At 33.4% G+C, this 15,360-nt stretch overlaps 1 protein-coding gene across 1 annotated transcript in view; it reads right to left on the reverse strand.

The window, feature by feature from the left end:
* The window catches only part of SI (sucrase-isomaltase), a 96,302-nt gene that overhangs the window by 1,629 nt on the left and 79,313 nt on the right, over positions 1-15,360 (reverse strand). Inside the window, exons 56-66 of the mRNA XM_072410142.1 lie at positions 14,922-15,032; positions 12,468-12,530; positions 12,063-12,179; positions 10,855-10,939; positions 9,983-10,121; positions 6,756-6,889; positions 5,894-5,928; positions 5,694-5,810; positions 4,528-4,676; positions 1,991-2,075; positions 249-305 (exon numbers count right to left, since the gene is read on the reverse strand). Of these exons, the coding sequence (XP_072266243.1) occupies positions 249-305; positions 1,991-2,075; positions 4,528-4,676; positions 5,694-5,810; positions 5,894-5,928; positions 6,756-6,889; positions 9,983-10,121; positions 10,855-10,939; positions 12,063-12,179; positions 12,468-12,530; positions 14,922-15,032 (1,092 nt within the window). The remainder of the gene's footprint in view (positions 1-248; positions 306-1,990; positions 2,076-4,527; positions 4,677-5,693; positions 5,811-5,893; positions 5,929-6,755; positions 6,890-9,982; positions 10,122-10,854; positions 10,940-12,062; positions 12,180-12,467; positions 12,531-14,921; positions 15,033-15,360) is intronic.

Below are 15,360 nucleotides of genomic sequence, written 5' to 3' on the forward strand. Positions count from 1 at the left end.
ACTCCTAATGAATATTTGACATTTGCTTATATATGTCTTTATCTGTATTTGACACCTACCCCTCTATATTTTATTATGTATTCAGCCAAAATAAAATATACTTTTATAATGATAATGCATGTGGTGTCCAGTAAAAAAAATAATATTTACCATAAATGCGTGCACATTGTACGTTTATGGAACAAGAGAACCATAAGAGAAAAAAAGTACAAAAAAGGCATAAGGCAAAGATATTATTTAAGACTTACCGTGTGATAGTCATACCAGCGAGCATTTGGTATATATGCATTAACTGATGTATGTTTCTAAAACAAATTAGAAAATATATAGCATTAACATGAATTAACTTTTACATTGAACACTATTTTGTTTTTCAAACATTCAGTACGTTTAAATAAAGTTCCCATTACAGTAAGGCAAAGCCTCTGTTCTATGCTCATATAAAGTGATTTTTCTTGTTAAGAGAATGTTATCATCAACAGTCTTCTCTATAGTTTTTCACTGAGTCATGTAAGCAGCATCTTATCACAATCAATGCACATACATTTCTTTACGTGAATTATCAAAATCATAAGATATTGCTCTTACATTTATTCATATTTGGCCTTTCTAAACTACTTCAACTTTTAAGTGTACAAACACTACTAGATTAGTGTTTTTTTAATAAATATCTGCATTTATCATTTCTTTTCTATATATTTTTCATATGGTTTTTATCTCCTATGAATAGATCTGGCTGAATGCATTTGAGTTATTGTTATAAAAAGTAGAGGTTGATCATTTTACAAAGTAATTGTTCTCTTTGCAAAACCTATCTTCAGGTAGGAAAGGGAATTTTAGTAAAAAAAAGGTGATAGTTCCCATCAGTTAGAATGCCCTATCATGTATGAAGGAATCAAAAAAACTCATTTGTTGATGTGACAATAGATTTTCTTCACAAAGCTCATTATTCATCCACTTTAGTTAGTGAACAGTCTAATAAAAACACACTTATTGGCATTTTAGTTTAAGCTGTTTTAGCAGTGAATTAATCTGCAAAGCAATTTACACTTAGTTTAGTGAAAGTGATAAAAATTCACTTTGCAAAGAATTTCCAGACTTGTGCAAAGAAATGTAAAACACATGTATATTCTTTTGCTTTCACAGTATTCCATTGTTAATTTCATTCACCAGCTAAGTGATAAGTTCCATGCAATGTGACAATTCACATTGGTATGTAATCAGATTCTATTCCTTTAATAAAATAAACCTCATTGTACTACCCTTTCAGTCATTTATAGGACCATTATTCTTGGGCTTTGGGTTTGAGTCAATTGCATTAGTTTAAGAAGCTTCTGAATTTATTCAGAATGCAATCTTTAAAAAAAGTTTTGAATAAAGTTAGGTTTTACAGATTTGGCATTTAGCAAGTTTAGCATTTAAAAAAACCCTAAATACTTAACTGTGCCACTACACCTACCCCCACAGACCCCATACTTACCTCCAAAGGCAGTGGTCTCTGCACAGCTCAACTAGCAAAGATTTATTACTGGAAATCTAATCCTCCGGAACCATTGTTACCCACTGAACTGTAGACTTTTCAAGGGGCTGCTGCAGATAGGGGAGGTAAGTAAGGACTTGGGGAGGGTTCCTTTGTTTGAGGAAGGGGACTGATGAGACCTGAGCCACTCAAATCATGAAATGTATTTCACAGGAATATTTACTAGGTGATTCGCAAACATGCCAAGGAAAAAAGTCTTCATTCTGCTACATTTTTAGTAGTGTTATATAAAAATAAAAATCTGAGATTAACACCCCCAAAATTGATTGAAACAAAGGGAGAGAAACTGAAAATTGCACTACAGGCTTATTGTTAGTTATTTTTCACTGTGAATATTGCTATGCATTCAAAAAAAATATTGTGTTAGATCTTTATAGATTTAGGAAATATTCACTATCCTAATGCTTTTTTACATGCATCACAGTGGTTTAATGTATTATATGAACTTACTTCCTCTAAAACAGGGCTGATCATAAATGCTGGTCCCCATAAGAACTGTTTGTAAACATCCCAGGTTACTTTATCAGATGTAAACCTAAAAAGTAGAATAAGAAAATACATTTTATATGCCAAATATGCTTAGAAAACCTAGAAGGGGATAGGATTTTAAAGGCAACGGCCTCGTTAAAATTAAACCTTGAAGATAACGGTTCTAATTTGATAAAGCTCTCCATGACTGAAGAAGAATCATGGAAGAACCTGGAAGATCCAGTAAATCTGGAATGAATATCTTAAAAATCATTTTCTACTAGTTGAAAAAAAGATTTTAATAATGGACCACATCCATTCTAGGTTTGCTGTATTAATATGACAGGCTATCCTCTCCAGTCTTGGAGAGATTTATTAAAAGCAGGCCCAGTAACTAATTTAGAAATGCTTATGTTCATATAATAATGCATTGATAGCATGTGGATCAGGGCATCATATACTCATAGTTTTGGTGGCTATGGGTGGCTCAGTGGCTTGTGCTTAAGTCTTGGGGTACCTAAGCCAGGCCACCATCTGTATTCCTGGGTTTGCTTTGGTTATCTCTGAGTACTCATACATCCTAAAACCATACTGGTAGGTTAATTGGTTTCCCCCCTAAAATAGGCCTTAGTTTATGTAAGCAACATACAGCTTTGGTAGAGGCATTAGAATGTAGGCTTCTCCAAAGATTTAATGATATGACAATGGTCTTGGCAAAGGATCGCATAATGTCAGAAGTAATTGTGAACAAATTCCCAGGGTTTCAAAGTCTGTATGCACATGCATGCCCACTTAAGTTACAGTAAGTGTTTGTAAGCGATACATTTACATGTTACTATTTAATTGTCTACAACAGGGGTGTCCACATTTTTTTGGCTTGCAAGCTACTTTTTTAATGACCAAGTCAAAACGATTTAACAACAATAAAAATGCTAAACATATATATATAGGGATATTTATATATATATATATATAGACTATAGGGACAGGAAAGACACAGTTCACCTGTCATAGGAGAATGATGTGCTGCACAAGAAAAAGAACTGCTAACCAGCAATGCTCACCTCAGACTGCCCTCCCACCCTCTCTGCCTCCTTCCCCATTCCCCACTGTTACACTGAGCCTTCTCACACAGAAAGACATCCCCAGCATCCCTATAGATGTAGCAGCCGCCTGCTGGTTAACAGAAAGGAGGGGTAAGGCAGGGTTCTGCAATGGACTTGGGTTGCCTTTGCGATCGTCTGGTACCGATCTACATTTTGGGCACCCCTGGTCTACAATATAAGCATAAAAAATGATTTATTAAAGTTTTTTGTAATTCATTTTAGTATATCTAGCCTGATCTGTCCCAAATTTGCATGTATATTTCACAATATACATTATGGATCTCCTGAACCTGACTTCACAAATTTTTTTATTGAAATTATGAAGCATATTTAGCATATGCTGATAACATGCTTATATTAGTAATGTGGAAATATACCTGATTCACTTTGTACCTAATTTGCATAGTAATAGGGAATATATCTAAAGGATTAACTACATAAGTATATTTGTAAAAGAAGCTTTTGATTGATATAAACCCTAAACCTTTCTATATGTAAAAGCAAAAGTAAATTGGTAATTTACAAAAATGTTGTTTTTAAGGTCATACTCTATTGACGCCAAAGCATTTTTTTGGCTTCAGAATCACTCTAAAAGGACTGCTGCTACAGAGAGCAAGCATATTGAGTCTCTGAAACCCACAACAGCACTCAGACATCATCTATGTTAGTGATATATTGGCATCTAGGCTCAAATATCCATTATATATTTTATTACTTTCTCCCATTTACATGTCTATCTTAATATTAATGGTCCATTCCTCTTTACCATATGCACATCAATATTCACATAAATCTTGGATATTGACTTTTGTGTTCAACAGTATAGGAATGACCAATCAACATATTTTGGCTTTTAGATATCTTTATTGATAGGGCAGGTGTGTTAAACTGTAGAGTTGCTAGGTTTCATGCTATTTAAGAGTTAACAATCACAACAGACTTATCAAGGTATCATTGAACAAATGAGAGAGCATGTATTAAGATATAAATGTGTTTTTTTTTTAAACACAGAAGAACATTATTTGTCCTGCATCTTTTCAAATAATGGTTTAATGAAATGGAAAAGGAAAAGGTAATACTATGGAGATTAAGGTAGAGAAAATAGAGGGAAACTGGAAACCTAGACCCAAACCTACCAACCATCCATAATGTATACATAGTGCATATGATTAAAAACTGCAAAAAAAAGCACCTGTTTGTCATGTACAAAGCTTTAGGAACTATGTGGATCACATTTGAGAAAGGGCATAGGAGCATAGAAAGGGCGCTGCAAACACAACCTAGAAGAACTTACCTAAAATATTGTTAACGTTACATCATTGGATCTGGTAGTGTTACATAGCTAAAGGGAGCCAGTCATGTAAAATACATTTACATGATGTATGAAAGAAATTCACAGAAAATACAACTTACTCATGCAGCAAGGGACGGATTACAGTGCTTCCTTGGGTATGCGCTTCAAACATCAAAGTATATAGATATGGAAGAAGCATGTATCTGATGTTCAGGACATTTCTGGAAAGGTTTTTGAAGTTTTCATCAAAGCTAACAGGATCTTGCCTCTAAATGAAATCAAATTAAATCAATTAATTCATAATAAATTAAATGTAGAAAAAAATAGCTTTTTTAATACAATACTTTTGACTATATTGCACTATAGAACTATTCCAGTAATAATTTTGTAGGTTTACAAAGGTGATTTAAGATAAATCAAAGTTAGGTCATGGGTCAATATTCAATAGGAAGTTTGGAGCAACATCATATTAATTTCTTATTGGGTCAAGCTATAGCAGAAGAGTTATGAAAAATACAGGTAGTCCCTGGGTTGCATACAAGATAAGGACTGTAGGTTTGTCGGAACAGGTACATTATTTTAATACATGCAATTGCAATTAGGACAGATGTTTGTCTCAGCATAATATTAGGCAGGGTGGTGTCAGATACTATATAAAATCCTCATTGTGAGTTAATCACAAACAAAGTAGAAAAAAAAAATCTTTATGGAGCCTAGACTTTTCTTAACTTTTCGAGCAAGCTGTGCTTTGATATGCAAAAAGAAAAGAGTTTCTCTTGGTCATTAACGAGTTACAAGAGGTTGCAGAAAAGATCACCCACAATCTCAGCTATGTTTAGCAAAAGATTTCTCCTGCAAGTCATGCAAACCACCTCTCCCCCCTCCAGCTTCCATCCTGCACGGGAGTGAGCTAGGAACCCCTGTTTGTATCTAGCAGTCATCCGTATGTCAGATGTTTCCTAACTTGGGGACTACCTGTACAGGTGCCCATGTGTCAATTAAAATTTGGTAATGTAGGCCTTACTATATATGTAGATTAAATACATATATTTAATCTGCATATACAATAAATACATCTGTATGAAAAATTTGCTGAAAACTAAACAAATCAGCTGAAGTGGATGTTTTTTCTGCAAGTAAAATTTCACTATTAGAAAAGGTAAAGCAAGGTTTAAAATAAAGAAGTACAAAACTTACAGTGCCAGATTTATGTTTACACATCAGTATACTCAGTATATACACGATCAGATTCATGTTTAAAGTTTGAAATATTTTAGAAGCATACCATATAATCTTTTCCATTGTGGTTTCTAGAATATGGGTAGAATGCTCCTAGCTCCATCCAGCGGGCACACAGTTCATATGTCGTGTCTCCAAAGAAGCCACAAATATCGGCACCAGTCTACAAAAAGAAATTCATGCATATACATCATTTGGTAGAATTTCCTAGATAATATTTATGCTTGAGAAAAAAAAAATTCTTACATAGGACATGCCAAAAAGACTGAACTCCATCATGCCTGTAAAAAAAAGAGGTTTATTTGTAAATATACTATAGAAGAGTAGTGAAATGTTATTCATATAAGTAAATACCATGGATATTGCCCTTTAAAAGTACATGTTCCTTATAGCCACTGTCCAGGCTTAATTACATTTTTCCGATTTAAAGTAGCCCAGAACAGATATTATTTATTTTGCTAAACATACATTCACTATTTTTTCTGATCTTTTCAGTATAAAAGTACTGCTGATCCCCTCCTACATCTTTCAATCACTTTCAGTCTGTTTTATTAACGCTTTCCTAAACTGGAGAAGATAGACTATCCTGGGACAAACAAAATTAAAAACATTTACAAAATATTATTAGCAAATGCTTTTTAAGAAACTTATTCCATATTTGCTGGATCATCCAGGTTCTCCCATGATAGTCTATATTTTCCAGTGTTGGAGAGCTTTATTAAGTCAGACCCTTTCTATCTACATGCATTGACACTATCATCAGCTGCACAAGATTTCTCTGGACCAGCAAACATGATGAACCATACCTGAATAATATGTGTCAGTGTGGTTGCCTATAGTCACCACCAGAGATACATGTGCTGGGGTTACTACACAAGAATTGAGTTCATGGGATTTTACGTGTGACTGGGTTTACACATGATTACAATTTTGTAACATATATATTGTTTTTTTGTTGTTTTTGCCCTACTAAATGCAGACAATTGGTAGCAAACCATGTTGCTCATACAAATGTATTTTATTCAATATTGGTTAATTATTAGTTTGCTATACTTTCCTTTGTAAAAAAAAAAGGTTTTACAAATATTATATTCTATAAATTGCTTACCAATGATTGATTTATCTATCTGATTCCAAGCTGCAGTGTTATCTCCAAGCCAGTGTCCTATCCACTGACCAATTGTTGGGAAAGTGGAACGACCAACAACAATTCCTCTTTTTCCGGTTATATTGCGCAGAATCCTAATTGCACAGAAGTTAGCACAAGTTAGCACACATAGAAACCCAAAAAACAAATTCTTAATGAAGAAATAATATGTTCTTCAGCTTTTTTTTATATGCTAGAAATATATGTAGTAAATGCAGTAAGGCAAATAAGTACAGGGGTAGGTACAAAATATCCATTTAATATTTAGAAACAGAATTTGATTTCAGATCCATAAATCTTGGATTTTCATTTTCATTGTATTGTGCTTTATACAAGGGATTTGTTTATGCAGTGAACAAATTTTACTGTATGTGTATTGAAACTTATGTACAAAACTTCTAGAAATCCCATACACAACCTTTCTATGCTGGCACGGCACATAAGGCTGTGAAAATAGAGTGAAAATATCTATGTGATGTTTACAGCCATACAGAGATATCTTTACAATTTACAATTGTGTGACTAATGTTCCCTTTTTGTTTATAAAAAAAAGTATAATAGAATATTTTGAGTGAGCTGATCTTCATAACTGGACACCTATAAATAACTGTTATGTCTGCTTGACCCCAAAAGTTCAAATTACTAATATGATACGTGATTAGTTTTCTTAACCCCTCAGGCGGTATTCCAGAGTGTGGCTCGGGGTGAAATTTCATTACAAAAAGTGGTAACCCCCAGCCCCACTCGGGGTTAAATTGAGGGCTTACCTGGTCCTCACGAGCCCACAGCATCCGCCAGCGATGCCGGCCCGGCATCTGTGTCGACTTGGTGATGACCAGCATGCATCAGCGTCCCCTGGCCTCGCATCCCGGTGTGTACACGTTGGAGACACAAGGCTTGGGGATGCAGATGCTGGCTGGGTATGCGACGTGTGTGTGGGCGGCGTGCAGGCTTCGGGGGGTGGGACCGGTGGGAAATGTAAAATTAGTAGTATTAAATACTAAAACAATCATACCACCAGGCAGTTAAATAAGAAAAATTAAAAAATATTCATCTTTGTTTGGACCACCAAATGAGCCTGATTTCTTTTAAATATTTTTTATTGGATAACAAATAATATAGATACAAATATATACAAGAATAGTAGTTAAAAAATGAAAGAACAAAGAATAACGGAAATTCGTAAAAGTCATTTGCTATTTGTTAGCAAATGTTTTCATTCCTGGACTAAATCAATTTTAGGTTTGCTGGATCACACAGGTTCACTGATAAAAGTGTCTCATCCCCAGCCTAAATGAATCAGGTTTAATAATTTATTACAAAAAAGATCTGATTTGAAATATTTGTATGCATGCATGTATAGAAAAGCTTTAGAGAGATTCTGATCTATGACCATGACTGACCTTCACTTTCTATTGCATAGGATGAGTTAGGCAATTTAAATGTTGAGTAGTTAAAACCAAATTAGAATTTTTTTAAAAACACATTGTTCAGTTACCTAAGCACTACCTAATTTAGAGTAGTTAATGCCAATGCTATATTAATAAATACAGCTATACAGCATATGGCTTTAAATATGTTCAAGCTTTCACCATTTTACAATGACTGACCAGCACAGACCTGATGAAAATGATTTTTTTAGTTGTTCCAAAAACTGACTATAGATCAATGTCAACATTACTGAATTTACTTTTGTTATTAATAGAAAGCAGTTCAATATTCATCTATGGGAGAAATAATGAGGCTAGTTATTGCACTCTCATCATTTCTAAATCTTGGCTGGTAATGAAACATTGGTTCTGTGCCAGATTTAACCTAGTTTCAATCAAGAAAGGGAAGTGACCTTGATATTTTCTTTTATTACAGTTATATTTAAATTAGCAAGGATTTTCAGGTTACAGATACCCATAAAATGCTCCTTTTTTCAGTTCTGATTCATTGGAGTGAAAATTAAACATCCCTAATGTATGGTCATTAAATCCTATATTAACTGTCAAAATACTAATTTTAGAAATGAAAATTAGTAGCAACTCAAATTTTCCATGGAATTTAAGGCTAATGAATAATTGAATTGATCACAGTACAATAAAAGCATATGTGCATAGAGCAGTTTAAAGGTAGCTTGTGCATTTATTTGGCAGTTCAAAACATATTGTCCCCAGTAAAAAAGACAGAATGTGCCAAACAACGTCTCTGTGTGGTAGAAATTAAGTTATATTATTAATGTTTCTAATTATCACACTACCTGAGGCAGAATGGTTTAGTGATGGATTGTTTTGATTACTTGAAGTAATCAGAAGGTAATCAAGAGGTAATTTTACCAGGAGAACACTCTAAGAGTACCAATATTTGGACGCAATTTGTGATTATATAATGTAATGAGATATGATGGCCGAACACTTTGTCAAAATATAATTCACTTGTAGGCTGATTGGTTTATTATTTCAGAATTGATTAAATATAGCTAAAATCTAATAATGCCTTTTCTAAGCAATCAGGAAGATTCATTTTGAGAAGATGATGATGATTTTGGATCAGTTATATAAACAATATGCAAACAAAATGGATTTAAACTGCTCTACTCAGACCCACAGATGTAAGATGCTTTTGAAAAATTGTAAACGATAAGCCAAACCAAATATGCCAATATAAATAGTATTGATAGTATTCACATAAAAAGTGAATTGATTTAGGTAACTGACGTACAAATATTTTAACAGCAAGGGAGTTACCTGGTGCATTTAACTTCTTACACCAGGTTTAAAAAAAAATAAAAATAAAATATATAAATATATATATATATATATATATATATATACAAATATATATTTTTTTCCATTAAAAACATTTCTGCATAAACCAGCACCTATATTATACTGTAGAAATGTACCTTTCCTAGTTATATTCTACCAGTTACTGCTCCATTCAGAGGTTCTAAGAAACTAAGAAACCCACAGTACCAGGTGTATGTATCGATCTAGTTTCCTGCTCTGTTTCCACCACAACAAAAAAGGTAAGCATTTTTTTATTTTTAATTTAACAGGTAACAGTGGTTTAATACTCACTTTACACAAAACAGAGTTAATTATAACAATTAATAGCAACCTACAATCATTTTTTGTGTTCTAATGTGACATTGAATTAGAAGACACTAATTGCAAAATAAGGTTACAAAACATTTGACTTACTCATATGTTGGCCTTGCGTGTGACCACCCATACAGATTGTGGACATCATAGTGTCTCACTGGAGTGCCATCAGGAAGGAATTGTTGACTGTCCATGCATAATGTTTTGTGATTTAATCCCATGTGTTTAGACTCCAGAACTGCAAAACAATAAACCAATGTCTGTATTTAAATGTGCAGAAATAAATTATTGCATTTTTTTTGTTAAGTTGGGTCTTATACTTCAGCTTTGACCAGTAGACCTGCATTTGGCTACAATAGGAACTGTTAAGACCAATCAATCTTTTTGATGTCTGTGTTCACAAAATACTCCAGAAAGTAGGGGAATCTTTCCAAAATAATGGAAAGTTCATTATATAATTATAATTGCAGTCTAAATAAGGAATGCAATAGAGGATCAAAGGGGGTATTCCAATGTTGGCTAGTACAACAATAACAATAAAACACCAAAGGCCTGATTTATCAAAGTTCTCCAACACTAGAGAAGATATATAGATATAAGATCATTGGAGAGCCTAAGTGATCCAGCAATTCTGAACGTAAACTGGTCCTGTACAGAAAACATTTTTAATGAACAGCAAGTGATTTTTTTGGAATCCATTCCAGGTTCTCTGGATCATCCAGATTCTGCCATGATAGTCTATATTCTCCAGTCTTGGAGAACTTTAAAAAAACAGGTCCAAAGTTTTAAATTTATCTGCAATCCCTTTTCTTCCAAAAAAGGAATAAATATTTGATTTGTAGCAATCTACTCCCAAAATATGAGATATTTGCTCACATGATGTCTAATGTTTACATTTATATAAGGTAAAAATTATTTTGTTTTAAAAGCAAGCACATTCAAAATGTCCAATAATAAAATGAATATCATACATGGCATATACGGGGGGAAGTTCAAAGTTTGGTTTCTGCAACCAGTGACTGATCCATGAACAAAACTTGCTGGTTCATTCATGTCCTGAAATGAAAATATACAGCAAATAAATAAACAAACTAGACACTAGAAAAAAATCTGTTCACTTACAAATATATGCACTGACATATAAAACCAATTTGAAAATTTACCTAAGAATAGTAAAGCAGGAATCTTTGATGGACCCCAGATTCAGATAAATTATTCAAATTTCACAAGTTACATGACTGATACTGAAGCTTCTGCCTGGCACAGCTATGTCATGGCTGTCAAGAACTTCCTGTGTAACCTTAAAGCACAAAATTATGAAGAATTGGTTAAAAACTTGCTCTTAAACTTTAAAAATTTGGGTGCTACTGTGAGCATAAAGGTACACTATCTCCATAGCTATTTTCAAAAAATTTCAGAAAACCCTGGCAATTTCAGTGAGGAACAAAGGGAGGGGTTCCATCAAGATATAAAGGTGATGGAAGAAAGGTATCAGGACAGATGGGATAGACACATGATGGCAGACTAGTGCTGGAGCCTTCAACATGATTGTCCTGATCATCAGCAGAAAAGGAAATCATACAAACTGAGTTTTCCAATGACTTCTTTGTGATTAGTTCTGTAAATATACTGAATATAGAATATATTGACATTAAGTATTTCAAAAATTAGGCATAGGCATATCTAGTTTATTTTGCCTAATTTTCATGTTTCATTAGTTTTCTATGAGGTTATTATTGAGGCCATTATTTCAAAAGCTAGAGCCAGTCTAGCAAAACTAATACCACATTTGGAATCTGTGCATCAAACATAATCTAAAATGACTTTAATCTGTTTGGCAAGAAAATGTTTATAGACCAGTGGATTCAATAAAATTGTATATTTTATAGTTTTCAAATATTTTATAGTTTCCAAATATAAGCATGAACAAAATAAGTGTCATCATTGTCTATGTTCATGGTTAATGGACTCTGCAATAAAAATGAACTAATGTAGTTTTCTGAAAGTAGATTGCTTTTCTTGTGAAGTGAAAAGACCATCGATGGTGAACAAGTATTATGGAACCATGCAAATTGCTCTGGATCTCAATCCTGCAAATTATTTTGATCAGAACTGATAAGAATTTCTTTATATTTTTTATTCAAAAAATGAAATATAATCAAGCAAAATCAAGACTTACAATCCATAGGCCATCAAATCTAATATACTTTTCTCTGTATTCTCGCACTTCTTGTTTCCACCATTCTGCAGTGACACTCTTGAAAAAATCTGGGAAGGCTGTGTGGGCTCTAAATCGCTAAAATATAGAAATACAATACAAAAAAATAAAACTATTACTCCAAAATCCAGCCAGTTTACATAAATTGTAAAATATTTTGCCAGGTTTATTTCTGTATGTTACTAAAAAGTAATGAACTCCCTAATGATTTATTTATGAATTTTCATATACCTTAATGATTTCACAGAATGGATTGAATTTCAACAATGCAATACTAGGATTAGGCAGGCGTTTAAAGTTATCACGTATTTAAATGTTATATATATATATTAGTAAAGAACAGTTTTAGGCATTTGCAATACATACCTGAACTTGCGTGTCCCAGTCAAGTGAATTATCAACTTCAACATTAGGCAAGTCCGGCCAAACCTATAAAGAGAATACATTAAGATATAATCCTATTTCTTTTTCATTAAAACCAGGTCTCTATCTATCTTAAATCATTTTATTTTCTACACCCAAACATTTTTTAAAAATGATGCTGTTATATATTAATTGCATGTCAATTAAAAGCTCCAATGACCTACTGTCCCACTGACTTCCTTATTTATAACCTCATCACACGCATGACTCCAAGACTTTTCTGAAGCTGTCCCAACTTTCTGGAATGGTCTTCCTCATCCTATTTGCCTTGCTCCTACTTTCTGCTCATTTAAAAGAGCTAGTGTTGGTCGAACAGCTGAGTGTTTGATTCGGCAGCTTATTATTATTATTATTATTATTATTAATAATAATAATAATAATAATAATAATAATATTGAACAGTGTACTCTAAGTTTTCTAAAAGCTCAAGAGAACCTTACATTTTTAATACGAATTCAGAAATATCTATGCAATGATCCAACTGGATCATTGATTTTATAGCTGATATTTAAGTAAGTAAGAATAAGTAAGACTAAGTAAGTTAAACTCAGTTTTTGAGTTTAGTTTCTCTTTAATGTTGGGACTGTTTGTTTCTTTTGAACCAATTTTAATCCACCCAGATTAAATTGAAAATTGTATGTGGATCGATTTTCTAATTTATTGGAGATACACATTAAGGACTACTTCACCTGGTGAATAACAATATTGGGAGTAAAATTATTTATTGTTCTAGATGAGGCAAAAATCACACATTTCTGAGAACTAGTTTAGTTCTTTCTTAAACTGAATCTTTTTGTTGACAGATAATAAAAGTATGCTACTTTTTAAAACTTTAAAGGTTATTTTGTGCAAGTGGTTATACAGATTTAAGCATATATCGAAATAATAGGATATGTAAAGTATGTACCCATTATACATTCACTCAATGGCCCCGATTTATTAAAAGCTCTCCAAGGTTGGGGAGAATAGACTTTCATCAATGAAGCCAAGACTGAAAACATTTTCTAACAAATAGCTAATGACTTTTAGGAAATCCATTCCAGGTTTGCTGGATTACCTAGCTTTACTGATAAAAGTGTATCCTCTCTAGCCTTGGAGAGCTTTAACCCCCCCTAGCGGTATTCCCGAGTGTGACTTGGGTTGGATTTTACCTGCAAATAGCAGTAATCCCGAGTCACACTCAGGGTAGATTTAAACCCAGTTACCTTGCCCTGTTTGTCGTCCCCCGTCGTGCTGCTGGTCCCTGCAGGTCCTGGGGACATGTCCTTCCTCCTCGATCTCCAGCCGCGAAGTGCAGCGACAATCTCCGGAGTTTTCCGGTGACATCGGTGCATGCGTCAGTGCCGGCGGGTGGATCGGCGGGAAATTCAAATAATTTTGTATTGGATTCAATACAAAATAGCTGTATTGAGTCCAAAACAAAGAAATTTTCATATAATATATATGTATATATAATTATAATATATATGTATTATACATGCTACTGTACACTTACATTACACATTTAAATATTTTTTTTTATTTTTTTTTACAGATTTTTGTGTTTTGTTATTTAAAGTTTATTAATAAATGTATTAAATATCAGTGATTTATGTCTAAGAATTAAAGCCTACAATGAAAAATACATTTCCATGCAAAAAATTGTACCGCTTTCTGCATGGAAATTTGGACGGAATTAGACTGCTAGGGAGGTTAATAAATTAAGCCTAATGAAAAATAATGGGAGCAGAATCTGCAGCTTTCCTGGGCCTAGAAATTTCTGAACCTCAGGGTATTACAAGTATATATAAAAATAAAACTTTTTTTGTTTTGAAACATTTAGACCATCTGTAAAGTTTTGTTTTGCCATTTAAGTCCCTTTTTGTGAGGTAAACTTTAACATCTGAAAAACAGCTTACTCTTTCTGATGAGGTGCAGGTGTAACATTTATTACAGTTGCATCCATTTTCAAAGAAAACCCTGAGGAATGCAGCTCAGATGCACCCATGTTGCAGCCAACAACAGACCACAGCATTGGGGTGCTGCAACAGGAAAAAAATGTTGCATGTCCATGTTTTGTATCATTTATGTGAACTGGCAGCTCATGCAAAATGAACTGACTGCCTTAATGAAATGCAAGTTAATGCATGACACAAACATGTCTGTGTCCAGGACCAATGATACCACTAATTCTCTGCCACATTCCATTTTCAACAAATTTAGTGGGTTGCATTAATGTGTATTGTAAACCATGGTAATATGCATTAAACTAAATTTTGAATGTGCTACCAATGCAGAACCATTAATTTTTGAATTTTTAATGAATGTTTAATGTAAATATAGTGTAGTTTTGATTTTTAGTGCTCGCAAATAAAGATCTGTGAACCTTCCATTATATCATGTTAGTTTCATACATACCTTCCCCCATACAATGTCACTTTTGTCATCCCATTTTATAAAAACATCTTGATCTCTTCCTCTTGTGAAAGCTGGATAAGGCTCAGTCTCATTTCCTGCAATTGCAGGATCCTAAAGCATGATTAAAAAAAAAGTATTAGATGTTTCATGTATGAAACATAAGGCCATAATGCTCACTTGTTCTATTTTCTTCTATAAAACAATTGTTCATGAGATCCATGATTTATCATCAGTCCTTCTTTAGAACCTATTTATTTTACCTTCGTACCTTTTCAATATCATATAGTCCTCACCTAAGCATTTTATCTTGTTTAATGATTCTTCCTTATTGGTGTGGTTTTCAGAAATGTTATATAGAGCGGTACAGGAGATCCTCAAAGAATGTTTGGAGAACCCAGCACAAACAGATGCTGGAAACATTAACCCATCCTAACTGTTA

Source organism: Pyxicephalus adspersus, chromosome 4, assembly GCF_032062135.1.
Source record: "Pyxicephalus adspersus chromosome 4, UCB_Pads_2.0, whole genome shotgun sequence".
Taxonomy (NCBI): domain Eukaryota; kingdom Metazoa; phylum Chordata; class Amphibia; order Anura; family Pyxicephalidae; genus Pyxicephalus; species Pyxicephalus adspersus.